Below are 27,028 nucleotides of genomic sequence, written 5' to 3' on the forward strand. Positions count from 1 at the left end.
CAACCGAATGAGCTACCCAGGCACCCCCCGAGCTCTTTTAAAGTATATGTCCAGACTTAATTAGTAAAATGTAACTTTGCTTTTTGGTTTTGTTTTATTTTATTTTATTTTATTTTGGTTAAGCAGTCACAGGGCCAGTACACAGTGTAGATTGTAGGCAAGGAGAAGGTGACAAAGAGTTAATGACCATATTTAATCCACCATAAGAACTGTGGACTTGTACTACTTTTCCCCCATTTTAAAAATGAGAAAACCTAACCTCAGAAAAATTTAAGCAACCTTTCCAAGGTCACCTAATTAGTATTAACCCAAAGAGTCTAACCTGAGAGCCTGGACTATATCCCCAATAGTGTATTGTTTCACGGTAGTGATCACAGTGGATGCCATTACCCAATGTCATCTTTTTTTCCTGTGTATCCAGACCTTGATTGACTGGGAATCATATGCCAGACAGTGATTTTGTACTATCCTCCCACTGATAGCTCCTCATTTCTGATGGATTTGTTTTTTATTTTTATTTTTATTTTATTTTTATTTTATTTTTTAACGTTTTATTTATTTTTGAGACAGAGAGAGACACAGCATGAACGGGGGAGGGGCAGAGAGAGAGGGAGACACAGAATCGGCAGCAGGCTCCAGGCTCTGAGCCATCAGCCCAGAGCCCGACGCGGGGCTCGAACTCGCAGACCGCGAGATCATGACCTGAGCTGAAGTCGGACGCTTAACCGACTGAGCCACCCAGGCGCCCCTGGATTTTTTTTTTTTTTAATTTTTTTTTTTTTCAACGTTTATTTATTTTTGGGACAGAGAGAGACAGAGCATGAACGGGGGAGGGGCAGAGAGAGAGGGAGACACAGAATGGGAAACAGGCTCCAGGCTCTGAGCCATCAGCCCAGAGCCTGACGCGGGGCTCGAACTCATGGACCGCAAGATCGTGAGATCGTGACCTGGCTGAAGTCGGACGCTTAACCGACTGCGCCACCCAGGCGCCCCTGGATTTGTTTTTTTAAAGAAAGTATATTTTTATAGAAGCTGTAGTACCCCTTGAATCTTTTTTTTTAAGATTTTTTTTTTTTTGAGTTATCTGTACACTCAGCATAGGGTTCAAACTCACAACCTCAAGATCAAGAGTTGACTGCTCTACCAACTGAGCCAGCCAGGTGCCCCCCACTTGAATCATTTTAAAGTGTATAGTTCAGTGTATCAAGTATATTCAGTTAAGTCTATTCACAATATGGTGTAACCATTTCTGATGGGTTATTCAATGAGCTAAGTAGCTGAGCACATTGTCTGGAGAATGGCATTTTTTGTATTTTTCTCTGAGCAAGACTTAATAAGGACAGGACCTTGCTCTCTTATTTTCCAATCAGTGTCAAATTCAAAAGCTAAAGCACTTTTTCTTTCTCTCTTGCTTCTTTTTGCTAGCAAAAATGGGACTTGTGAGGACCTAGGTTGAATATGTGTATTCCACCCATAATCCTCTTTTCACTTCCCCATTCTTCATTGACTGTCACTGTCCTGAAAGCTTGAGCTGGAATCTAGTTCTGAGGCAAGACCTCTGCTGTAGGTTCAAGCTAACATTTTGTTTAGAGGAATAAGATTTTGTTATCTCTGTTACCCACTCATGAAAACCTTGTGTAGGGATTGTGAGGGGTTGGTTTAATCTTTATTCCTCAGTATTTTCCATGTATATTTTAGAACCCCCAATAAAAGAACCTAGGTTTATTTTATTTCCTCTGGATTCTAAGGCTTTTACCCTCAACCCTCCTTAGATGACTGTGTTTGAGCAATCCTCTCATCTTGGAACTGGTGGTCTGCCCTGTAGCCCAAGAATCCTCATTAGAGTGAGCCTGCAAACAGATCTTACTGGCAGACAGTTTCTGTAATAGGCTCACAGGATTCTGCACAATCAGCACAGAGCCTATTTTGCTTTTCATCTCTCTGTTGCTCATAGCTCGCTCCCACTGGAAGCACTTCCCTCCTCAACTCCATGGCTATCATCCAGAATCCTGTAAAGGTCTGTGATCAGGTATTTGCCCTGATTGAAAACCTCACTCATCAGATCCGGGAAAGGATGCAGGACCCCAAGTCTGTAGGTGGGTATGAATAGTACTATCTTCCCTTCAAGGTTTCAGGTATGGATCAGTTACTCAGGCACTCCTGTGCCCTCTTCTAAGTGTCTGAAACAAGGCATCCTCATCTCTCTGATTCTACTGCAGATTTTTTAGGGTCTTTTGTTGAAGGTAAAATCTTTGGTTCTTTCTGACTGTCTGTCTTCCTTCCAGACCTGCAACTCTACCACAGTGAGACTCTAGAGCTCATGCTACAGCGTTGGAGCAAGCTGGAGCGTGACTTTCGACAGAAGAGTGGGCGCTATGATATCAGTAAGATCCCTGACATCTATGACTGTGTCAAGTATGATGTGCAGCACAATGGGAGTCTGGGACTTCAAGGCACAGCAGAGTTACTACGTCTCTCTAAGGCACTGGCTGATGTGGTCATTCCCCAGGTGTGTCTCATAGCCTGGGGCACTGGGAAAGGAAGGGGAGAAAAGCAGAAAGGAGGGATGGTGTGGGAACCAGGGAAAGAAAACTTAGAGAAAGAATTAGTTGAGTTGCTATATTTGTCAGGGTTCACTCTGGCTCTGAGTAAGTGCAAGAGGCTAACTGAGCAGACACCTGGAGAGGGGGAATGTGGTGGATATGAAAGAAACTCTAGACCTGAGGTGAAGACAAGCATCATCTTGGGCCTGGGAGTATGAGGCAAGAGGGAAACAAGATTCATTGACGTACTCATTCCTGGCCTGTGGCCCCTAGGAATACGGGATCAGTCGGGAGGAGAAACTGGAAATTGCTGTGGGCTTCTGTCTTCCACTGTTGCGGAAGATACTACTTGACCTGCAGAGAACCCACGAGGATGAGTCTGTCAACAAGCTGCATCCCCTGTGAGGGAGGGCTGGGAGGGGTGCTGGATGGAGGGAGGGGCATATCAGGGAGCCCTGGGGGGAATCCAGGCTGGTACAGCTTGGGGAACCAAGAATAGAAGGGATCCTGGGATAGAAAGGAAAGCAGTCTTTGAGTTGGGAGGAAAGAGTTTGTGGAAGGGTGGGAAGAAAATTATCTGACAGTGTGAATGACTTAGCTCTTATCTTAGGTACTCTCGAGGGGTGCTCTCCCCAGGTCGCCATGTTCGAACACGTCTCTATTTCACCAGTGAAAGCCATGTCCATTCCCTACTCAGTGTATTCCGTTATGGGGGACTTCTTGATGTAAGGATCCTCCTTCCTTCAATGTATGAACATTTATTCCAAGCATTCTTTTACTCTTCTCTTCCTGCTTTTTATTACAAGCCCTCTGTATTCTCTTTGTCTCCCTGCCCCTTCCATGACTTCCTGGTCCTTGGTCATTGACTTTCATCTTCTTTTGTTCGGTAGGAGACCCAGGATGCACAATGGCAGCGAGCTTTGGCTTATCTTAGTGCCATTTCAGAGCTCAACTATATGACCCAGATTGTCATCATGCTTTATGAGGACAACACACGGGTGAGGAGCATTACCCAACGGTGGGGGGGGGGGGTGGTAAGGAGGGTGCCCCTTCTTTCTCCTCCTTCTCATCTTAGAAACTTTCATATCCTTATAATTTGTAGAATTCAGCTAGGTGTGACACCCAAGGACAGCATGTCACAGAGCATCCAGGAGATTCCTACTGGAACAAAAAAAGTGTTTTGGGATGGTGTTGAGCCAGAGAGATATCAGACAACATAGCTCTGCATTAGGGAGGGTATAGAATTTGGGATGATGTTATAATGAGTCTTTTTCACTCAAACATTATTATATGTTTTTCATCTGGCTTCACAAAGGTATCTTTAACTGTGCTGCTGTATGTACTGTAGCAAAACTGAATTACTGTGAGAGATGGATGGAAAGAGTTGTAGAACTGGAGGCTAGAAAGTTGTGTGGGGTGGTGGATCACAAATGGTAGAAGTGAGGTAATGAGGAACCTTTAACACTAGTATATAGTTAAGGGGAAGCTTACGATAGATCAGCCCCAAAGTGGAGTAAGATACTGGAACCTCATCCCTGGGAGGATATATCCTCTTGAGTTCTTCTCTGTTGTCCCTGCCTGGTCTTCCACCACCATATTCAGCTTTTCCAACTGCCCCTTCATCTGTTGATGCCCCATAGGATCCCTTATCAGAGGAGCGGTTCCATGTGGAGCTACACTTCAGCCCTGGAGTGAAAGGTGTTGAGGAAGAAGGCAATGCCCCAACTGGCTATGGATTCCGTCCAGCTTCTTCTGAGGTGGGTTGGAGTGCTGGGGTTTTAGATTAGAGGATTTAGGAACCAAGTGGTGGGAAACTTGAAAACAGTACAGGGAGGTAAGAGGGTTGGGGGTCTAGGATTAGGAGGCTGGAGGCCATTAACTCCTCTTGAATCTGTGCTTGTTGTTGGGTAGAATGAAGAGATGAAAGCAGACCAAGGCAGCATGGAGAACCTGTGCCCAGGGAAGGCATCGGATGAGCCAGACCGGGCATTGCAGACTTCACCTCAGCCCCCTGAGGGCCCTGGCCTCCCAAGGAGATCACCCCTCATTCGTAACCGAAAAGCCGGCTCCATGGAGGTAATAGGAGGGGCTTGGGAGAAAGAAGTGGTGGAATTGCTCATAGGACAATATCCATGAATCCTCTGAATCCCCTTGGGGGGATTCTTGGCACCTTAAGCAGAGTCCTTCTGCCCCTGATGGATATGTTTTATTTAATCTCCGTTTCATAGCTGGTCTCCCAATAAAGCTCCTTTAAGTTGGTTGCTACCTCTGAGATTAAGGAGATATCAGTGAGAGGTGCCGAGAGATAGGATTTTAAAAGATGATAATGAGGAGGAGGACTTTGGATGAATTTGAAAAGGCTGTTCTTTAAAAGGAAATATAGTAGAAATAGCATGAACTCTGGGCTAAACTCCCAGGCTGATATTTAGAAGCTGTGTGACCTTGGACAGGTAACTTCTCCAAGCCTCAAGTTTTTTTTGTCTATGAAACACAAGCAATATCCACCATATAGATGCTCAGTAAACAGTAGCTATAATAATAACAATTGATATTAAAGGCCAGGCTGTCAGGTCACGATCTCGCGGTCCGTGAGTTCGAGCCCCGCGTCAGGCTCTGGGCTGATGGCTCAGAGCCTGGAGCCTGTTTCCGATTCTGTGTCTCCCTCTCTCTCTGCCCCTCCCCCGTTCATGCTCTGTCTCTCTCTGTCCCAAAAATAAATAAACGTTGAAAAAAAAAATTAAAAAAAATAAAATAAAATAAAATAAAGGCCAGGCTGTCTCCATCTCTTTGTTCCCTTGGGTTAAAAACTATAGCTCAAACAGGAGCAATTATATAGCGCTCTAATTTCATTCCTTTAGAGTTATCGGTATTCATTCCAGAAAGGAAATAAAGTATGAATGTCTCTCTGTCTTACCCTCTGTTCTGATGAGGAGATCTACGGACCTGGGCCTGTGTCTGCCTCTAGGCCTGGTTCCAGTTCTCTAGCCTAGAGGAAGGAACTGTTGTAAATGTTACCTTGTATCCAGCTAACTGTGCTGGAGTTTTTGTTCCTGGTTTTTTCCTGCAGAGTCTTTTCCTCTTGGGCCCAATGACACTCTTTTTGACCCCATGATTTATCTCTGTCTCAGTGACTCTGTCTGATTTGGGTCCTGCTTTGACAGACAAATCTGTTCACCCGGCTTTGTACCAGCTCTCTGTCTTAAAGGAATTGATCTTTCATTTTAGGACTAGCTCAGAAGAATTTGCAACTAGCTTACATAGGTTCAGCCAGAGGTTTACAGTTCAGATTTTAGAGAAAGTTGAAAAGATAAACTGCACTCTGTTTTGGACTTATTTTTTCTTCCTGATTATTTTAAGATAGATTTGATGTTGTGACTACTCAGAGCTTCTTTAAGTGTGGTATGCATCATTTTCCCTTTGATGTATGTTAACTTAGTATCCATAATATACTAGTACCCTGCAGACTCATGTGACTAGATCAAATGGACAGAATGATGTATAATCTTCTATCAATAAAATGCTTTTCCACATCTGAATGTCTTCCCCATTCACATCATCTGCCAGTCTCTCTGGCACTGTTGTGCTTAACCCCCACTTTTCTGGTTTAAGCAGTCAAGAGACATGGGCAAAGCAGAGCCCTCTGTGTATCATCTCTCAGACTTGAGGAGTTGGCTTTTTTCTTTCAGGACTGTAGGGAAGCTTCCTGTTGTAACCACATTCCTTCCTTTTAGTTCCTAGTGTTACTTATACCATGGCTTATCCAGGATGATGGTAGCCCAAGATATGTTCCTCAGTTTTGCAAGAAAATCGTCTCTTTACTCCTTGGTCACACAGCCTTTTAATATTAATATTTCCTCTCCTTATTCTATAGGTATAGACATTGGTAGTTTTATCCTTATTGACTACAACCCTTCCCCCATCCCTTCTTCTGCTCTTGTCATCTCATATTTTTGGACAGTTTTAGAATATAGATCTGTGACCTTCATAGCAGCTGTGCCCTAGGTAATGATCCTCTCCAGGTCTATAACTAGCTCTGCCTCACTGGGGCTTTTGGGAGCCTGGGAGTTAAAGGAGCCGTGACCGGCTTTCCACCCGGTCTGATTGCAGGTCATGAACATGCAGTGCACGGGGAACCTGGACCTGATCCCCTTGCGGGGACGGCGCCGCAGGAGGTCAGGAGACCTCCCCCGGCCTTCCCCAGCCATCGGCCTACAGCCCCGGGCTGTGTCCACCACTCACCTGGCATCCTGCACACAGGTGTCCCTCCCTACTTCATCTTCCTTTCCTGCCTCTGTCTTTGCCTTTTGGGACCTAGGGACTCAGAACATTATCTGGGGGTTGGAGGGTGTGTATGTTGGGTTTTGTGTGATTAGGCCCTCGTAGCCTTTTTAGAAATCTGTTTCACATCTCCAGACATGGAGGGGAGGGCCTCTTGGTTCAGATAAGAAACTGAGTGTGGTTGCCATAACCACAGTTGTCCCACGGAAAGAAGAGAGGGTAGCCAGACTTTACTTCTTATTGCTACTCAGCTATTGTGATTGGCTTTCTGAGTCCCATGGAGGGATAGATAAGATTAAGGAATACTGCTCTGCTGAGAACTGAAAATGTTGAATAATGATTTCTCAGATTTGGGATAGAAGGGCAATGGGGACAGGCATCTTGGAAATACAAGTGCCTTCTGGTATGGGATTCCCTGTACAGTTCCCTCTGCGAAGTACATTCTTCATTCCCTTTTCATTCTTCTTCCCCCATAAAAATCTTTTGATTCTTCCAGACTTTCTGACATTGCTTGGCTTTATAGGGGCAGGAATTCAGGACCAGGGTTTTAGACTTCTTGGTTGAGGTGCCAAAATGGTAATATAGAGTCCTTTTTCTCCAGGTGCTTTCTGAGACTTCATCCTCGAGGCCTGGTGGCTACCGGCTCTTTTCATCTGCACGGCCACCAACGGAGATGAAGCAGAGTGGCCTAGGTATGGTCTTCCAGCATCTCACCTGTTGTTGTTGGGGAGGTGTGTCTGTCTGTTCCTCAGGGTTTTATTGTGGGAAACCTTAGTCATGGGTGTTGGGGTCATTTCAGTCTGTGGAATTGTCGGTGGGGCTAGGGAGGATGAATTGGGAGAAGCCATGTTTAGGTGTGAACTTTGAACCCAGATGATTGTTTCCATTCCAGGAAGGTGTTTGTCTTTTGTTTTTTTATACCAACTCCCATTTCTCTGGCTGAAGGACTTTTTTCTGGCTTCCCCTCTCATTCCTTATCTGTCCTCCCAGTCTAGCCCCAACCTTAAGGGGCCATGGAGACTCTGATACTTCAGAGTTACCAGAGACAAAACTATAAATAGATGTACTTGTGACCTCCTCATAAGTGTCATATTCCTCATTTGGACAACTTGTGCCATGTCTTCCTCTGAGACCTATGTTTATTGTATCCCTGCTCAGGCCCCTCCTACCTCCATGGCTCTTTCATCCTCTCCTAATCCTGTAATTTTTTTTCCTTCCTTCCTGAAAATTGAGGGACAAATCTGAGACTGGTGTAGTGGCAGAGGCTTCTCTCAGGACTTTGAGGGAATGTCTCTTGATTTTTTTGATTCCTGGAGAGGGGTGGAGAACATCATTCAACCTTTCCTAAGAACACAGACTGCAGGAAGGACCAAGCCTCAGAGGGTATTGTATTCTTTGGGAGCGGGGAGTGGTCCTTGGGAGGGGCTATCTTTGAATACAGTGTCTTGTGAGCCAGTAAGTAAACTGGCAGTTAGAGACAATTGTGTGGCGTCTGGACTTGGTTCTCGGGCTCTTTCTATCTTGTCCTATTATTCACTCCATTTAGCTCCTTTCATTTTTCTGTTAATTTTGTCCTTGACAATTTCTTGGCCTAAACATAATCAGCATTTGGACCAGCAAGGGGGAGAAAGGTTTTGGTAATTTTCCTGGCTAGTTTTATGGAAGTAGGTTGCCTTCTAGATCCCTGAGATGAGGTAGATGGTTTGGGGCCTGGAAAATAAATGGCAAATTGATGGATCTGTGACACAGACTTCTCTTCCTAGAAGTTTCAGTAACGAATAGGTTTCAAGTAGGCTGAAAATGAGGATAGGTGTGTCAGGCCCAGTTGAGTAGGAGTGCTGTCAAGAACAAGGGTGGTGGTAACCTAGACACTACCCTCTGAGATGATCCAAGGACTGGACAGGGCAAGATTGGCAGGACGGCCCCAGAAAATTATTAGGGGAGGAAGTAAATATAGAACAAAGCTCGGGTGGTCTGGGATAAAGTCTGCTAGTTTCAGCTTCTGTGAAGAAAAGTAGACATATTTAACAAGCTTTATTTGAGCCCCATTCTAGAGCCTGTTTACACATGAAAAGTAGGAGAAGGTGCTGCATAGAGCAGCAATCTTGAATTCCAGGACAGAGATTATTAGCCGTCTAAGCTTCTTGATTTTTATGGTAGCTTTGAAATGCTGGGACCCCTGAAACCATGACACCTTCTTTGTGGGCTCAAAGGAAGCTGACCTCCTTTCCATTCTATCCATCTCTGCTATATTAAGTTCCCAAGCCAAAGCCAAGGCCTTGGCTAAGATGGATTTGGAAGGAGAGATGCAACTCCTGAAACTTAGGTGTCAATCTTGTCTCTTTCCTCCCACTCTGTCCTTGTGAGCTACAGTAGGAGAGGGGACTTTGGAATCTCAACCCTACTCTCAATAATATCTGGAACATTGACTGGTTTATTTGCTTCAGAGATTTTTTAAGTTTTATTTACTCCTCTGGCAGTAAGAGTTCCCTTTGCTTTCTTTGAACTTATGTGTGTAGGCATCTGGCTTTGAGATAGGGCTTATGAGACAATAAATGTTTGAGAGCAGAAAAACATGGCTTTTTCATTGTTTCGTGTTTATCATTTCCTCGTTCTTAATAGGGTCCTCAGCACACAGTAGGCATGTTCTGCATGCAGTCACCTGACTCTTCACATGCCTTTAATTTGTGTCCATCTTCACTTCAGAAACAATGCTCTGTTTCTTCTTGATGAAAAAAATAATTATGTCTTTTCTAACTGAACACAACTGATCTTCAGAATCAGGAGACCTGGACTCTAGTCTAGCTTAGCTCCTAACAAACTATATGACCTTGAGTAAATGAGATCCCTTTTGACTCTCAGTTTCTTCACCTCTAACATGAAGAGATTGTACTGGATAATCTTTAAGTCCCTTCCAGCTTTAAAAATTCAGTGAGTCTCGTACTTCTTTTCTTGGGAAACGTAAAAAAGGCCTGAAGAGAGATAGAAGGAAGGGAATGTTGGATGAAAAACTTATGAGGGATTGAAACTTACATGAACTTGAAATTTGGGCTGAGTGCTCAAAACCTAGTCTCTAGTTTCAATCAAAGTTCTTTCCTTGTAAGTCTATAAAGTATTATATTTCTCAATTCTTCAAACTCTATATCCAGGGTAAGGAGCACTGAATTAAATCTAGGGAGATCTAGAGAGATCTACCTATTCTTTTAGCATTCCTAAGAGGCACCTGGAAAACAGTCTATGCCTTTCAGTAGCTTTGAGTCCCCTAATATGACTAACATTGTATTTGTAGTGGCCTCTTGTATCTAGTATATAGATCTTTGGCAGAATCCCTACCTTGCTTGCCAGGTGCGACTATGGACAATAGTGAAATCTGTTTGTGGTTATGAGAAGTGGCCACATGGTGGTGGCTCTGAGTAGCTATATGTATGTGTCTTGATGTTGTCATGTGAAGTTATGTGTACTTCGGTGTGGTAATTGCAGCTTTGTGTGGCTACTAATGCACTCCCGGCCTTGCAGGCTCACAGTGCACAGGGCTGTTCAGCACCACAGTGCTGGGTGGCTCCTCCAGCGCTCCGAATCTTCAGGACTACGCCCGCAGCCATGGCAAAAAGCTACCACCTGCCAGTCTCAAGCACCGAGATGGTATGTGGGTGGGTTTGGGGGGCAACTCTTTTTTTCACTTGTCCCCCAGCGCAGACACAGCTCAAGAACTATTCATACTTAAAGTGGTACTGACTCTGGCCTTATAGCAAGTTTTCTTCATCAGTTATAGAGGGGAGAAGGAACCAAGACCCCATGCACCCCTCCATTTGCATTCCCTCTCACCATACAAATACTACTTATTTATGCTTATCCCTTCATAATCTCCCACATACAGCCCTGCTACATCAATTTATTTCACCTTTATATTCTTTCCTGGATTCTGGCCTATAGGAGCAAGGACCAAGGAGGATGATCCGTGGTCAGGAAGAATGCAGTGGAATCTTAATTAAAATCTAGGAAATCAGGGATGGGGAAGTTGCTCAGTCAAGGCAGGAAAGATGATATGGAAAGAGATTGGGGGAAGGGAGGAAAGTTTTTACACAGATTTTATTTCCAAATGACCAGAAAGAGAATGTTGTGGTGAAATTAGGGTTGTGTGTGGGGTCGTATTGTGGTAGAAATGACACACAGATTCCTACAAGGAGATTATACCAAAGGAGAAGATCAAAAGGTAGTAGTCAGGAATCTAGGGGGTGGGGTGGGAACAGATCATATACTAACTGTAAAGAACAGAGTATATTGTGGGCAAATTCCAGAGCAGAGGGTGGGGGCAGGGGTGGGTATAATCCCCATGATGTCTTTTCTCCCCAGAGCTCTTGTTTGTCCCGGCCGTAAAACGATTTTCTGTGTCGTTTGCAAAGCATCCGACTAACGGTACGTTTGCTTCTGACTCAATGTCATTCCCCCTCATCATGTCACCTCCAGACACTTAACCTCTGAGTTCTGACACTGACTCTGCCTCTGTCTTCCACTGTGTTGACAACCTGGTGTCTCTGAACCACTCACCAGTGTCCCTCTTGGGACATACTCCTTGTTGTGACAAACTTTACTCTTGGCTGCAGCCTGGCTGCTCTATCCGTGTGGCAACTCAGGGATTTACATCCATGGTCACCATCATCACTGTTCTGTCACTTTTTTCAGCATCATCACCAAAACATTAATTAAACCTCTCCCTTTCCCATCACATGACTGCTGGGCTTTGTACAAACATGACAATGGTTCTCCTTCTTAGGAAGAGAATAGTATTTCCTGTATTATCCCCATCTCTTTTTTTTTCCCCCCTACTCCTCAGCTTATAAGTTTGGTCTTCCTGTTTTTTTCTCCAACTCTTTGTTGGAGTGAATGACTAATTTGTTTCTCTTTTGGAGCAATGTTGCTGCAATTCCAAGCTCCCAAGCATACCCATAAGGTCTTGAGTTTACAGTTTTCCATCACCATATTCCTATCTCCTATCATTGTGTGTACTTTATGTGGCTCTTGTGCTCCTGACATTTGCTTTATGTTACTACTAACCTAGGGCGTTGGCCTAGAAAACAGGAGCCCAGACCGATTTGGGATAAAGAGAGAAAGAAAGGAGTAGGAGGTAGTAGGTAAAGGAAAAGGGATTGTACCTTGGGTTATATAACACGAGTTACTACACAGTTTCCCTTTAGCCCCAGCCTAAGACACTGCTATCTCAGATAAGCTTGAAGTGAAGGTTGAGATGTCACCTGGGAATTCTGGGGGACTTAGGAAGGAATAATACTTCAAGAATATTGAAGAACTGGTCTGGTCATACTAAGGTGGGAGAGTTTAGAGATCTGTGTAAACCAAAAATTGAAGAGCTGTGGTCTCTTTGTAGGGCATGGCAGGGAAACCCAGGACTTACTCCCTGTTTTATCCTTCATATTCCTCATTTCTCTCTGCCTTGTACCTTGTTTTCAAGGTAAATCCGGTTTCTTTATATATGATTTTCTTCTGTCCGAGAACTAAGACTGTGCAAAGGAGGCAAAATTAGCCTGGCTTCCTGGCTGGAAAAACCTCCATAGCCAGTCGCAGCTGCTAGATTTTAGCCCAGTCAGGCCATACTTTTCCACTAGGCACTGCTGAAATCTCCCTAGGTTGACTAGCCTATACTTGCTCGGTTTATAACCCCACCCCCACCCTGGCTCCCATTTGTGCCTGTGACAGGAGCTCCCCTTTTAGAGTGGCATCGCTGTGCCTTCACATTTAGCTCCAAATTCTTCTGGCCTTCATGTGTCACAATCATCTCCAGAGTAGAACCTCATACACCAACCCAACCCCACAACTTGGGACTTGGACTTATGAGATGTGTTACTTAGAGTATAGAATATAGTACCAGGAAATTGGGCCCCTGAAATCAGAGCTAAATCACTGATTTAGCCTAGTTCTTAGGCTTTATGAGAAAAGATCCAAATTCATAAAACAGATCCTCAAACCTATATATCTCTAGTTTCCTGAAGCCTTCGTTAGCAGCCTCACCAGTTGAAGAAGAGAAGAATTAATTCTCCTGAAGGAAGAGCAGAAGAAAGACCTGGACAATTCAGATATGGTGCAGGAGAGAAAATTCAGGATCTCCTTTGACACCCTGCACACTTCCTCAGAGACCTTCTGGCCCTCTTCTTGTACTTGAGTTTGGAGGCTAAAGTGCCTCAGATACCAGAATCTGGGATCTACCTGTTGGAGAAATTTGGAGCTGTTACATCTCTTGCTGAAGATTATCTAGATTTAAGTTGTCCCTCTGGACAACATGAGGGCTCTACCCCATGGTCAAATCTTGCATCACTGACCCAGCAATTACAGAGTGGATGCTCTGTCTACAATTGTTTATGCAGATTAGTCACAACAATATGCCAACCTACTGTCCCATCATCACCATTTCCTTGCCATGAGGTCTGTCTTTGAAATAGCAGCTGGAAAACCTGACCTAGCTTTGGCAAGGAGGCAAGGCAGTATCTCATTTAAGCAGGAGAACATCTGTCAGCCTATCCCTGCCTCTGTTCCTGATATGCTTCTGTCACATCCTGTGACTACGTTGAGTATACAAGTATGGCCCATTACTAAACTGCATGCTGAACTCACTAAAGTAAACTAATATACTGGGAAAGAGACTAGTTTACCCTTATCCAGAATGTTAGAGTGTACCCATTGGATTTACCAAGCCCATTTCTTGTAGGATACACTTAGTGCCTGGATAGAGCTGAAACCTCTCCTGACATCCATAATAATGTCTCTGGAAACCATAGTCTCATAAGATCACTCTGTGGAACCACTTCTGGTCTGGGAGTTCTTTAGCTACCCTAACATAACTTGTCTATACCATCAGGTCTTAAGACAGCATACCTTTCTCCTAGGATCCTTTCCTTATTGCTCCTCCTATGCCCCTTTCCACATGCCTTTCACTGCCTTCAACCTTTTGCATTTGAATTACGTATATCTACAAAGTTTGCCACGCAGCTAAAATTGTAAGTGGTTCAGGACTGACGCTTTTCCACTCACCAGCTGACCAAAGTTAGACAGCAGTGGGAAGAAAATATAAAATTATCTAACTTTTTTTTGGCTTATGTAATAGATACAGTGTCTCCTGAATCCTGAGGTTTATGCAATTATTTCTTAAATATCTGCGTATTTGGGTAAGAGTAAAGGCTGATTAGTCAATATCATCATTTTCACTTACGGATTCCGTTTTTTACATACTCTGTTTAAAAGGACCTCTATACCTGGTGTTCTGCCAATCTCCTTAGCCACCTATCTAATACCTTCCCTGTTTGTGGCTATTTTAGAGTCTGGTCCAGAGGCCTGGCCTGAGCCTTTTTAGCTTCAAACTCTATCTTGATTCCCTCTACCATTTTTGATATTCTTCTCTAAGTGACTTTGAATCTTTGCATCTCTATACCAACTTTATAAATACATTTGTCTGTGAAGCAGGCCCTAAGTAAGGATGTTCAGGGATCATCTGTTCAGGGATGACCAGGGACACTGGAGCTCTAATCAAGACTTCCAGCCACAAAACTGCCAGCTTACCCCCATCTAGAATGATGTGACTGCTCTCTGTAAACACTGACTTAATTTATCCTCAGTGAGAGAGGGGAGGGCCTTGCTGTATGATGAGGTTTCACTAGCCCCTTCTTTTAGATTCCATGTGATGCCGACTCTTCTTCCCTGCAAGAGATACCCAGTGGTTCTGACCATCTCTCCTTCTCTCTTAGCTCACCTTGGAGTTGAGTGGTCCCACTTCCTAGTAATGCTTGTGCCATTCAGTGCCCCCCTCATTGTCTCTCCCTCTTCTCTTTCTTTATCTTTGTGCTTCCTGCCGTGGTCCCCCCCATCCCCTCCAGAGCTGCTGGATGACCAGCACCCTGTGGTCCGGTTGCTGCGCAGTTTTTCCTCTGACTGTCCAGGGGGCCGGCCAGTCTCCTTGGATGCCACGCTGGCGCATCACCTGCACCAGTGCTCCTACCACCTGCGCCTCTTCCGGAACTGGCTGCGCTCAGGCCAGGATGACCCCGAGTGCCTCTACGGTACCCCCTGCCACCAAGCTGGCTGCTGCCGTTACCCTGGCTGGGACTGACTGCTTTGCTTATTGCACTTCTGGCAGGAGAGTCCACCTATTCCTTTCTCCTGTTTACCCTAAGGTTATGTGACTTGCATTTTGTTGCTTGGATGGGATTGGGGCCAGACTGCCTGGTAGCTGTAGCATTGGCTGCTCATCCCCTTCCTGTTCTCCTTTCTCACTGCCTCCTAATGTTACCCATTCCCAACTCTATTCAGTATAGGAATAGTCTCTTGCCCTGGAATCTGCTCTTGTGTCTTTAACCCTCAGCTACCACCATCTTCAAATCTAAATATTTTTCTAGCCCCTCTGAGGAGCTAAAGACTATATACTTCTATGCTCCTGCCACTAGAGTACAGGGGAAAATTGAGGCACAAATGTCTTAATCGAATCTTTGAAGCACACAAGGGCCAGAGCTTAGAAGATGGTCAGGTGTAATCTTTTTGAGTTACAGATTTTAGTCATTAGGGAACAAGAGGTTATGTCTTACATAGGTATTGTTGTTGTGCCTACTCTTAGTTTCTTTAAGGAATTGTAAAGAGACATAGGAAAGATTGGGGGCTGAAAAAAGTACTTGGGATGTGTGTTCTTGATCCTCTAATGGGGACTTTTTTTTTTTTTTTCATCAAGAGGCCCTGGGATTAAGGTTCCAAATTTAGGTTTACACTTCACCCAACCCAGACTGGGGAACTTACCTTGGAATTGTTGGGTTCAGCACAGAGAATCAGTATTTATTCTTTTTCCTAGGGGTTTGCCTCATTTTCCTGATGGACTAGAGAAATTCTAGCAAGTCTTCTGGGGTTTTCCAGTGAGAGCAGAAGGGATAAGCTTTGATGTGATGGAAATGACCAAGAAAGAACTTCCATCCCCCAGCCTGTTCATGCATGTGGTTTTCCTGGGCTGAGCTTCATGTGTATTGCATGCACTCCAGCTTGCTTCCAGACTAGCTTTCAGCTAGTCTTTCTACCCATATCCTAAATCTGCATGAACCCCTCCTCAGATTCCATGCCCTCCTCTTTAATCCAGTTCTCTTTACTGATCCCTGAAACCTGCTATTTCTTCCCAGCTCCATGACCTCCCTACCTCATTTAGACCTACAATTTCACCATTACCTCTGGACTTTTGTTTTATTCCCCTAGAAGGAGCAGGAGCAATGTAGGTACTTACCCTATTGGAATTCTGTTGATTTTTCCATGGGTCATTGCAGGCTCTCCATAGGTAGGATCAGAGATGATTCAATTCACTTGGAGGTCTTAGCAGGTAGACTTTTTAGGAAATCTGGAAGTGAGAAACAGACTCCTTTATGGGCTCTAAAGAGTTCCCACTCTTGAGAATCTTGGATACCCCATCTCCAAAAGCCACGGACTCTCCTGATGGCTCTCAGGGACTCTCCATGCTTCCTTGGACAATTGGGGTATATCTGGCAGGAATAACATTGACTTTGCCCATCTCTTTTCTAACAGGATTTGAAGGGTGTTCCATGGTGCCTACCATATACCCTCTGGAAACACTGCATAATGCCCTTTCCCTGCGTCAAGTGAGTGAATTCCTGAGTAGCGTCTGCCAGCGCCACACTGATGCCCAAGCACAGGCATCTGCAGGTATGGAGAATACTCTTATCTTGTACGTCTGTCTCTGTCTCTGCCCCTGTGCTTCCTAGAACATGAATAATAAATTAAAAATATAGGCACTCTAAAAAGACACAAAAGTAGACTTGAAAAATTGTTTAATTGCATAGGCCAATTCAACATCATAACTTCCCAAGTTAATTTATAAATTTAACATAATTCCAATAAAAATGCTGCTGTTTTTCTAAAGTCAGACAAATTGATTCTGAAGTTGTCATTGAAAAATAAGCAAGAGTAGCCAAAGAAAACCTCGAAAAGAAGAGTAGTGAAAAGTTACTAGCCCTATCAGATCTCACAACATTCTATAAAACTTCTATTATGAAAACACTGTTGTATTGTACGTGAATGGACAGAGAGACCAATCAACAGAATAGAAAATATACAAACAGATGAAGTTAGTATTTCAAAATACTCGGGGAAAGATAGACATTTTAATAAATGAGTCGGCACAACTGAGTAGTCATTTGACAAAAATTAAAATTGAATCCATACTTCATGCTGTATATGTACTCCTGGTTCAGAAATCTAAATGTAAAAATTAATTAATAGGTTGTTCCAAGGGCTTGTCTTTTCATAGAAGCACCAAAAAATCAAGCAAAAACTATCAGAATCAGCTTTGTCAGAACTCTGGAAAATAATCAAAAGTTTGCAGCAACCAGGAAAATGGTCAATTGAGAAAGAGGCAACCTAAGAATGGGAGAAAGCTTCCCATCATTTTACTGTCTCTTATCCCACCCTCTCCCCAACTTTGGCATCAGTCTTAAAGACGGCAGGCCATGTTCTCAGTGTGGGGCTCTGGTCCCTGGTTCCAAAGAGAGAACAGACTTTATTCTCAAAGAATTGTGTTTGTCTATTCTAATTTATCTATTCTAACTTGTCTAACCTAAAGAACTGTCACAGGGTACTTACCTTTGTTTCACTTAACTTGGACCTGAATCAGGGCAGTAAAGTAGCGGAGAGTGTGCCTTGAAAACAGTGTAAGGCATATGAATAACATGCTGCTTCCTGGGGCAAAAATTATAATTGAGGCAAACAATAAGTGTACTGAAAGCCTGGGGTAAAGACTTAGGGAGAGAATTTTTTTGGAAAATTAAAGCATTCAAAGGCACCCACATATGCTGGGGAATTTAGAAGCCATTTGCATGCCTAGGGAGGGACACATGTGCAGAAAACACACAAGATGACCCTAAAATTTTACCTCTGGTTGAACTGTGTACTTGGCACAAGCAAGAAGTGAAGACCAAGGGGGAGTTGTAAACAGTTTTGCTAACTGTTGAAGGAATACCTCAACACAGAACCAATCTGTAAAGGCTGAGAGAACTCCCCTTCCCTCCCTTCTTCTTTCCCCCCATCTTCCCCTCCCCTTCTTTTGGTTCTTGGCATTCAAGGAAATCCTTGTCAGAACACTAGTTGTGAAACAAGCTAAAGGAACAGAGACTTCAGAGACTACATATGATAAAGAAGACAGACTTCACAAGAAGAGTTTAGAAAAATCACTAAACAGCCACAACCTACAGCAAACAATGAAAACAAACCTTAAGGAGGGGGAATAATCTGATATTCAGAGCTAATGCATCATTCAAAATGTCCAGTTTTCAACAAAACATTATACACTATGCAAAGATACAAGACAATATGATCCATTCACAGAAGAAATTAATGGAAACAGTCCCTGAGGAAGCACTCACTAGGACAAATATTTTAAATTAGCTATCTTAAATATGGTTAATGAGCTAAGGGAAGCCATGGACAAAGAACTAAAGGACATCAGGAGAATGTCTCAGCAAATACAGAATATCATTAAAGAGATAGAAAATATAAAAAGGAACCAAGCAGAAATTCTGGGACTGAAAAGTATAACAAACGCAAAACTCACTAGAGGGTTTCTTAGAAGATATGAGCATGCAGAAGAAAGAGTCAGCAAAATAAAGATAAGTCATTTGAAAGTGTCCATTTTGAGAAGGAGAAAGAAAAAAGAATGAAAAAAATGAACAGAGCCAAAGATATTTGTGGGATACCATCAAGGATACCAACATATTCATAGTGGGAGTCCCAGAAAGAGAGAGAGGCAGAAAAAATATTTGAATAATGGCTCTGAAGACTTCTCAAATGTGATAAAGACACAAATCTATACATCCAAATAATTCAGACACCACTAAGGATAAATTCAAAGATATCCACACTTAGGGGCACCTGGGTCAATTGACCTGAGTCAGTTAAGCGCTCGACTTTGGTTCAAGTCATTATCTCATGGTTCGTGGGTTTGAGCCCTGCATCGGGCTCTGTGCTGACGGCTCAGAGTCTGGAGCCTGCTTTGGATTCTGTGCCTCTTTCTCTCTCTGCCCCTCTCCCATTCACCTCTGTCTCTCTCTCTCAAAAATAAACATAAAAAAAAAAATCCACTGAGATACATTATAATCAAATTGTCAAAAGACACAGAACATCTTGAAAGTAGTAAGAAAAAAGCAACTTGTCACATACAAGGGATCTTTAGTAAGATTAACAACCAATTTCTCATCAGAAATCACAGAGGCCAGAAAGCAGTAGAATGACATATTTAAAGTGCTAAAAGAAAAAAAAAATGTCGGGGCGCCTGGGTGGCGCAGTTGGTTAAGCGTCCGACTTCAGCCAGGTCACGATCTCGCGGTCCGGGAGTTCGAGCCCCGCGTCAGGCTCTGGGCTGATGGCTCAGAGCCTGGAGCCTGTTTCCGATTCTGTGTCTCCCTCTCTCTCTGCCCCTCCCCCGTTCATGCTCTGTCTCTCTCTGTCCCAAAAATAAATAAACATTGAAAAAAAAAAACTTAAAAAAAAATGTCAATCAATAATTATTTATCTAGCAAAACTGTTCAGAAATGAAAGAGAAATTAACACCTTCTGAGAAATGCTAAAAGTAGCCTTTGAGGCTGACATAAAAGGACACTAGATAGTGACTTGATACCATGCCAAAATAAAGGTAACTACATTGGTAAATATAAAAGTCAGCATTACTGTATTTTTGGTTTGTAACTTCTCTTTTTGTGTCATATATAACTTAACATGAATAAAACAATCATCACAAGTCTGTATTAATGGGCATATAATAAATAAAGATATAATTTGTGACAGTAACAACATAAGGTGAGGGCTGAGCTTTATAGGAGCAGAGTTTTTGTATGTTATTGAAGCTAAATTGTCATCAATTCAAACAAGATTGTTATAAATTTAGAATATTAATTGTAAGCTCCTCGGTGATCACTAAGAAAATATCTAGAAAATATACAGAAAAGGAAATGAGAAGGAAATCAAAATGGTACACTACATAAAATCAATTAAACCCAAAGATGATAGTAATGGAGCAAAGGAGGAAAAAAATAAAGTATAAGCTGTATAGAAACAAATAGTGAAATGGCAGAATTAAGCTCTTCCTTATCAGTAATTACTTTAAATGTAAATGAATAAAACTCTCCAATTAAAAGGCAGGGATTCACAAAATGGTTTTTTAGAAAGTCACTCAACTATATGCTATCTACACAAAATTCACTTTAGATCCAAAGATGCAAATAGGTTGAAAGTGAAAGGATAGAAAAAGATATCCCATGCAAATAATAACGAAATGAGAGCCAGGGTAGCTATACCAATGTCAGACAAAATGGTCTGTCAATAAAAAATTGTTATAAGAGACAGAGAAGGTCACTCTATGTTGATAAAAAGGTCAGTTCATCAAGAACACAACAAAAATTATAAACATATACTCACCAAACAACAGAGTCCCCAAATATATGCAGCAAACATTGACAGAATTGAAGGGAGAGATAGTTCTATGATAATAGTGTAATATCTTACCTCTAATAATAGATAAAACCAGACAGAAAATCAGTAAGGAAACAGCTTCAATAATGCTATAAACCAGCTAAACTTAACAGACATATAGAACATTCCATCACCAACAAGTAGAGATTCTTCTTAAGTGCGCATGGAATATTCTACAGGATAGACCATATGCTAGGACACAAAAAAATAAATTTTAAAAAATTGAAATCATACCAAATATCCTCTCTAACCACACTGGAATGGTGCTAGAAATCATTAATAGAAAGAAAACTGGAAAATTCACAAATATGGAGAAATTAAACATTTGGTTTTTTTTAATGTTTATTTTTTACAGAGAGAGATAAAGGGTGGGGGGAGGATCAGAGAGAGGGACACACAGAATTGAAGCAGGCTCCAGGCCCTGAGCTGTCAGTACAGAGCCTGATGGGGGCTCAAACTCACAAACCTCAAGATCGTGACTGAGCCACGCAGGCACCCTGAAATTAAACATATTCTTAACCTATGCATCAAAGAAGAAATCACAAGGGAAGTTAGAATATACTTTGAGATGAATGAAAGTGAAAATGCAGCATTCCAGAAATTATGGAATGCATCAAAATCAGTACTAGGAGTGAAATTTATGCCTGTAAACGCCTACATTTGAACACAAGAAAGATGGTAAACCAAAAACCTAACTTTATACTTTAAGGAACTAAACCCAAGGCTAGTAGAAGAAAATAAATAGTGAAGATTAGAACAAAGACAAAAGAAGGAAGGAATAGAAAACAGAAAGAATCAACAAAACCAAAAGTTGGTTCTTTGAAAAAAATTAACATAATTGACAAACTTTTAACTAGACTAAGAAAAATCAAGTGTCGATGGAAATAACCAAAATCAGGAATAAAACTGGGGACATGGCTGCTGACTTTACAGAAATAAAAAGGATTATAAGAGAGCACTGTGAATAATTATATGCCAATGAGTTAGATAACCTAGATGAAATGAACAAATTCCTAGAAACACAGAAACTATAAAAACTGACCCAAGAAGAAATGGAAAATCTGAACATAACCTGTAAGAGAGAAAAAGACTGAATCAGTAGAAAAACTTTTCAAGAAAGAAAAGTCCAAGACAAGATAGCTACACTGGTGAAATCTACCAAATAGTTAATAAGAACTCTAATACTTTTCACACTCTTCCAAAAAATAGAATAGGAGAAAATACTTTCTATGAAGCCGTCATTACCTTGATACCAAAGCCAGATAAAGACACCATAAGAAAATTAAACTACAGACCAATATCCCTTATAAATAGAGAAGCAAAAATTCTCAACCAAATACTAGCAAACCAAATCCAACAGCAAGTTGGCTAAGTGAGATTTACCTCAAGAATGCAAGAGTGAAAAAAAAAAATGCAAGTATGATTCAACATAAGAAAATCAGTCCGTGTAATGTAATACACTACATTAAAAGAACAAAAAGAGGGGCACCTGAGTGGCTTAGTTGGTTGAGTGTTCCTCTCTTGATTTCAGTTCATGTCATGATCCCAGGGTCATGGGATTGAGCCCTGCTTTGGGCTCTGTGCTGAGCATAGAGTCTCTCTCTCTCTCTCTCTCTCTCTCTCTCTTTCTCATTCTGTCTCCACCCCCCCCCCAACTTGCCCCTCTCCCCTGCTTGCATGCACTGTCTCTCTCTCTAAAATAAAAATAAAAATATTTAAAAATTAAAAGGGGCACCTGGGTGGCTCAGTCAGTTAAGCATCAAACTCTTGATATCTGCTCAGGTCATGATCTCACGGTCATGTGATTGAGCCCAAGTCAGGTTCCACACTGAGCACAGCCTGCTTGGGATTCATTCTCTCTCTTTCTCTCTCTTTCTCTCTTTCTCTCTCTCTCTCTCTCTCTCTCTCTCTCTCTGCCCCTTCCCCATATGTGTGCATGCTTTCTCTCAAAATAAATAAATAAACTTAAAAAATTGTTCTATCATTATTTTTACAAGTTAAAAAATTAAATCTTTTTTTTTTTTAATTTTTTTTTTTCAACGTTTATTTATTTTTGGGACAGAGAGAGACAGAGCATGAATGGGGGAGGGGCAGAGAGAGAGGGAGACACAGAATCGGAAACAGGCTCCAGGCTCTGAGCCATCAGCCCAGAGCCCGACGCAGGGCTCGAACTCCCGGACCGCGAGATCGTGACCTGGCTGAAGTCGGACGCTTAACCGACTGCGCCACCCAGGCACCCCTAAAAAATTAAATCTTTTAAAAAATAAAAAATAAAAGAACAAAGGGAAAAACTCACAGTCATCTCCATTGACATAGAAAAGCGTTTGATAAAATCCAATACCCTTTCATGAAAAAAACACTCAGCAAACTAGGAATGGAAGGAAACTTCCTCAACATGATAAAGGGCCTTTATGAACAACCAAAAGCACACATCATACTCAATGGCAAAAGACTAAAAGTTTTTCCTCTACATTCAAGAATAAGACAAAGATGCCCACATTCACCACTGCTCAACATTGTCCTGAAAATTTTAGGCAGAGTAATTAGGCAAGAAAAAAAAAAGGAATTGAAATTGGAAAGGGAGAAATTAAACCTATTTGCAGAGGATATGGCCCTATATAGAAAAAAAGCAAAGAATCCTCAAAAAAACCCTTCCAAAACTAATGAACAAATTCAGCCCAGTTGCAGGGTACAAGATAAACTCACGAAAATTTATTGTGTTTCGGGGCGCCTGGGTGGCGCAGTCGGTTAAGCGTCCGACTTCAGCCAGGTCACAATCTTGCGGTCCGTGAGTTCGAGCCCCGCATCAGGCTCTGTCTGGGCTGATGGCTCAGAGCCTGGAGCCTGTTTCCAATTCTGTGTCTCCCTCTCTCTCTGCCCCTCCCCCGTTCATGCTCTGTCTCTCTCTGTCCCAAAAATAAATAAACGTTGAAAAAAAAAATTAAAAAAAAATTTATTGTGTTTCTGTAAACAGCAATGAACAATCCAAAAAGGAAATTAAGAAAACAATACCAGTTATAATAACATCTGAAAGAATAAAATACCTGGGAGCAAATTTAACCAAGAAGTTTAAAGACTTCTGCACGTTAGACTACAAAACATTGCTGAATAAATTAAAGAAGACCTAAATAAGTGAAAAGAAATCCAATGTTCATACTCCATCCCCAGAGTCTTTTAGTTTTTCCCCTTGTAGCCCCCACCACATGGAATTTTAATACCACAAATATACAATACATATGTGTTTATGGTCTGTGACCATGTGATGGACCACAAACCAGCAGAATAGCTAAGATTTTTTTTACCCTCACCAGAACCAATTTTGTTGAGAATGCATGGTCTAGAACAAGGAAATTACAAGGTGGTCCTGAGTCATGTTATAACCAAAGCAAGGAAGTGATCAAGCCCTGAAGAGGCTCCCACTGACCAGAATCAGAACATTTTAGCATTTAAAAATTTTTTTAATGTTTATTTATTTTTGAGAGAGAGAGAGAGACAAAGGGCAGGCAGAGAGAGAGGGAGACACAGAATCCAAAGTAGGCTCCAGGCTCTGAGCTGTCAGCACAGAGCCTGATGCGGGGCTTGAACCCATGAACCTAGAGATCATGACCCGAGCCAAAGTTGGGTGCTTAACCGACTGAGCCACCCAGACACCCCACATTTTAGCATTTAAAAATAATTTAAAGTACACTGAATATATAAAAATCTACAAGCTCATAATAAATAATAAGTAATTCTACTAAAAAGAGGGCAAAAATAAAATAATTCTCATCTGCCACAATTGGAGAATACTTTCACTACCTCTTTTCTCTGAAAACTAATTGGAAGTAAATAAACTCTTATTTTACCTTTTCAGTAAGAACTGCAGTTCAGTGTAATCAAATAGCCCCAGGGAAAGCTCTTCTTGACAGAAAATATGCCAGCTAATAAATGTTGGAGGATTGATAGAACTAGAAAATCACCATTTAAATAATTAAGGATCATTAATGGATACTAACACAATTAAGTGAAATGTTGATTGACTTGCATGGTGCCCAAGGATTACCTCTAATCAGAACAAGTAAACTTTTCAATGGTGAGATCTTGTGGCTACCACTTAAACCCAGTTAGTAAACTTAGCTTTACTTAGTGGGACAGTGAGATATTATGTGCCTCTAATATGATGTGATATAAAGTACATCGGATCACCTCTTAAAATATTCTTACCAAAGTTATTTAAACTGAATAATCTAATCAAGCCTTTTATATCTAACTTCCAGTTTATAGGAAATACAAGCAATAGTGAAACAAGTTAAACAATTCTATGAGGGAGCAATGAGACAAATACAGAATGTGGGAAACAATATTTCTGTGAGACAACTGACCTGTTTTTTAAAAAAAAATCACTGTGAGGAAAATAAATGGTGTGTGTGGCAGGGGAGCGGGGGAGGATAATATTCCAGATCAAAAGAGACTTTGGAGACATAATAAAATGTAATGCATGGTTCATGTCTGGATATTACTAAAGAAGACATTTTTGGAATAATTGAGGGAGATTTGAATATGAATTGGGTATTAGATGATATTAGGGTATTACTATTAAATTTTATTAGGTTTGTTAATGGTGTGTGGCTATGTAGGAAAAATTCCTTATATTTTAGAGATGAATATTGATGAATTTAGAGCTGAAATGTTTCATAATGTCTCTCATTTTTAAAAAAGAACTTCAGCGTGAAGAAATGGGTGAAACAAGTAGGGCAAAATGTTAACACATTGATGTGGTAAATATAGGAGATGAATGTATCAGTATGGATTGTACTAGTCTTTCAACAACTTTTTTTAAAAATGGGGAGATAGGGTGGAACAGAAAATGAAAATATTCATAATATAAAGTTTAAAATATTAAAAATGGTTTGTGTGAAGCGTCCCTAGGAAACACTACTTTTCAGCCTGAGAAAGCGTAAGTTTGTTTTGGCTTATGTTGAGAACCTGTGGTTCTTGGATTCTTCCTCAAACTCATTTTTTCCTTCCTTCTCTCTCCCCACTCTATCCAGCCCTCTTTGACTCTATGCACAGCAACCAGGCCTCAGATAGCCCATTTTCCCCACCCCGTACTCTGCATTCACCTACCCTACAACTCCGGCAGCGCTCTGAGAAGCCCCCTTGGTGTAAGTAATCCTTTTGGAACTGCCTGGACAAAGGCCAAGAGGGATGGAGGGATTGATGAATGAGACATCTGTGTCATGAGAGAAATGAAGATGAAGGTTGAAAGACCAGGAATAACCAGTAGGGGAAGCAGTGTCATCTGTTGTTTCCAAGGTGAAGGGAGGATCTCTTTATCTCATTATCTCCGTTCTCCATGCCCCTCTATTTCATTAGAGAGACTCCTAAAAGATAGTGTCCCAGAAGGTCCTTTGGGGAAGAAAGGATGGAAACTTCATTCTCCTCAGATTCCCATTTTGTCTCTACAGCTTTCTCAACTATAGATGACTTGGAGGAAACCTGGATATATAGAAAAGTTGGCAGAAAGAAACTAGTATCTTGTATTACTTTCTACATATCCTTTCTCGAAAGTTGTCTGTTCTTGGCTGTTAGTTCAAGTTGAGGTGCTGCTTTTTCCCATCTCTTCTTTATAATATCTAGCCTATCACTAATTTTCCTTGGTAACAGTGTGAACAGTGGAGTCACAAGGAGTTCTTAGGGTAATTGCAGGGAAGGAGAGATACTGGTGACAATCAGAGGGAGTATAAGGGCCCCAGACACCAGTGATGGAAAAATCCTTTCCTTATTCAGCCTGCCTCCAGAAAATAATGAAAATCAAACATGGCTTTTATTATTTTATTTGGATAGGACTGAAGCAAAGATTCATATTTCAGCATTGGGTTAAATGCTGAATTGGCACTCTGTATGTAGAAGAAACATCCCTTCCTGACACCAAGGGTTCTTCCCCTGAATTTCAGATTCTCTTATATTCACCTTGCCGTTGCTCCTTTTACCTCTCTCCTGGAGCATTTATGGGTTTTGTGCCCCTGGAAATCTTTTTTTTTAATAATAATATTATTATTTTGAGTACAGTGGATAATGCAATGTTATAAAACAGTGGTTCAACAAGTCTATACGTTATGCTATGATCACCAGTGTAGCTACCATCTGTCACCATACAACCCTGTTACAGTGCCACTGACTATATTCCCTTTGCTGTACTTTTTATTCCTGTGACTTATTCATTCTATAACTGGAAGCCTATATTCTCTACTCCCCTTCATCCATTTTGCCCATCCCCCCAGCTCCCTCCCCTCTGGCAACCATCAGTTTGTTTTCTGTATTTTAGGTCTGATTCTGTTTTTTATTTGTTTATTTTTTTCTTAGATTCCACACATATGTGAAATCAGTGATATTTGTCTTTCTGTCTGACTTATTTCACTTAGCATAATACCCTCTAGGTTCATCCATATTGTCACAAATGGTAAGATTGCATACTTTTAATGGTTGAGTAGTATTCCGTTGTGTATATATACATCTTCTTTATCCATTCATCTCTTGATGGACACTCGGGCTGTTTCCATATCTTGGCTATTGTAAATAATGCTGCAATAAACATAGGGATGCATATGTCCTTTCCAGTTAGCATTTTCATTTTCTTTGGGTAAATACTCAGTGGTGGAATTATTGGGTTATATGGCATTTCTATTTTTAATTTTTTGAGGAGCCTCCATACT

The 27,028-nt window shown here is 41.6% G+C and overlaps 1 protein-coding gene across 22 annotated transcripts in view; it reads left to right on the plus strand.

Moving 5' to 3' along the window:
• PPIP5K1 (diphosphoinositol pentakisphosphate kinase 1) overlaps nt 1–27,028 on the plus strand; it is a 44,670-nt gene that overhangs the window by 13,142 nt on the left and 4,500 nt on the right. For 4 of the 22 annotated variants that reach the window (XM_043555574.1, XM_043555576.1, XM_043555575.1 and 1 more), the window contains 14 exons: nt 1,955–2,096; nt 2,286–2,509; nt 2,817–2,944; nt 3,154–3,268; nt 3,434–3,541; nt 4,184–4,300; nt 4,455–4,619; nt 6,651–6,800; nt 7,423–7,513; nt 10,338–10,463; nt 11,175–11,237; nt 14,702–14,884; nt 16,380–16,517; nt 25,364–25,477. In XM_043555574.1, the coding sequence (XP_043411509.1) occupies nt 1,955–2,096; nt 2,286–2,509; nt 2,817–2,944; nt 3,154–3,268; nt 3,434–3,541; nt 4,184–4,300; nt 4,455–4,619; nt 6,651–6,800; nt 7,423–7,513; nt 10,338–10,463; nt 11,175–11,237; nt 14,702–14,884; nt 16,380–16,517; nt 25,364–25,477 (1,864 nt within the window). The remainder of the gene's footprint in view (nt 1–1,954; nt 2,097–2,285; nt 2,510–2,816; nt 2,945–3,153; nt 3,269–3,433; nt 3,542–4,183; nt 4,301–4,454; nt 4,620–6,650; nt 6,801–7,422; nt 7,514–10,337; nt 10,464–11,174; nt 11,238–14,701; nt 14,885–16,379; nt 16,518–25,363; nt 25,478–27,028) is intronic. The other 18 variants (XM_043555580.1, XM_043555581.1, XM_043555590.1 and 15 more) reach the window with 15 other exon arrangements.

This window comes from Prionailurus bengalensis, chromosome B3, assembly GCF_016509475.1.
Source record: "Prionailurus bengalensis isolate Pbe53 chromosome B3, Fcat_Pben_1.1_paternal_pri, whole genome shotgun sequence".
Taxonomy (NCBI): Eukaryota; Metazoa; Chordata; class Mammalia; order Carnivora; family Felidae; genus Prionailurus; species Prionailurus bengalensis.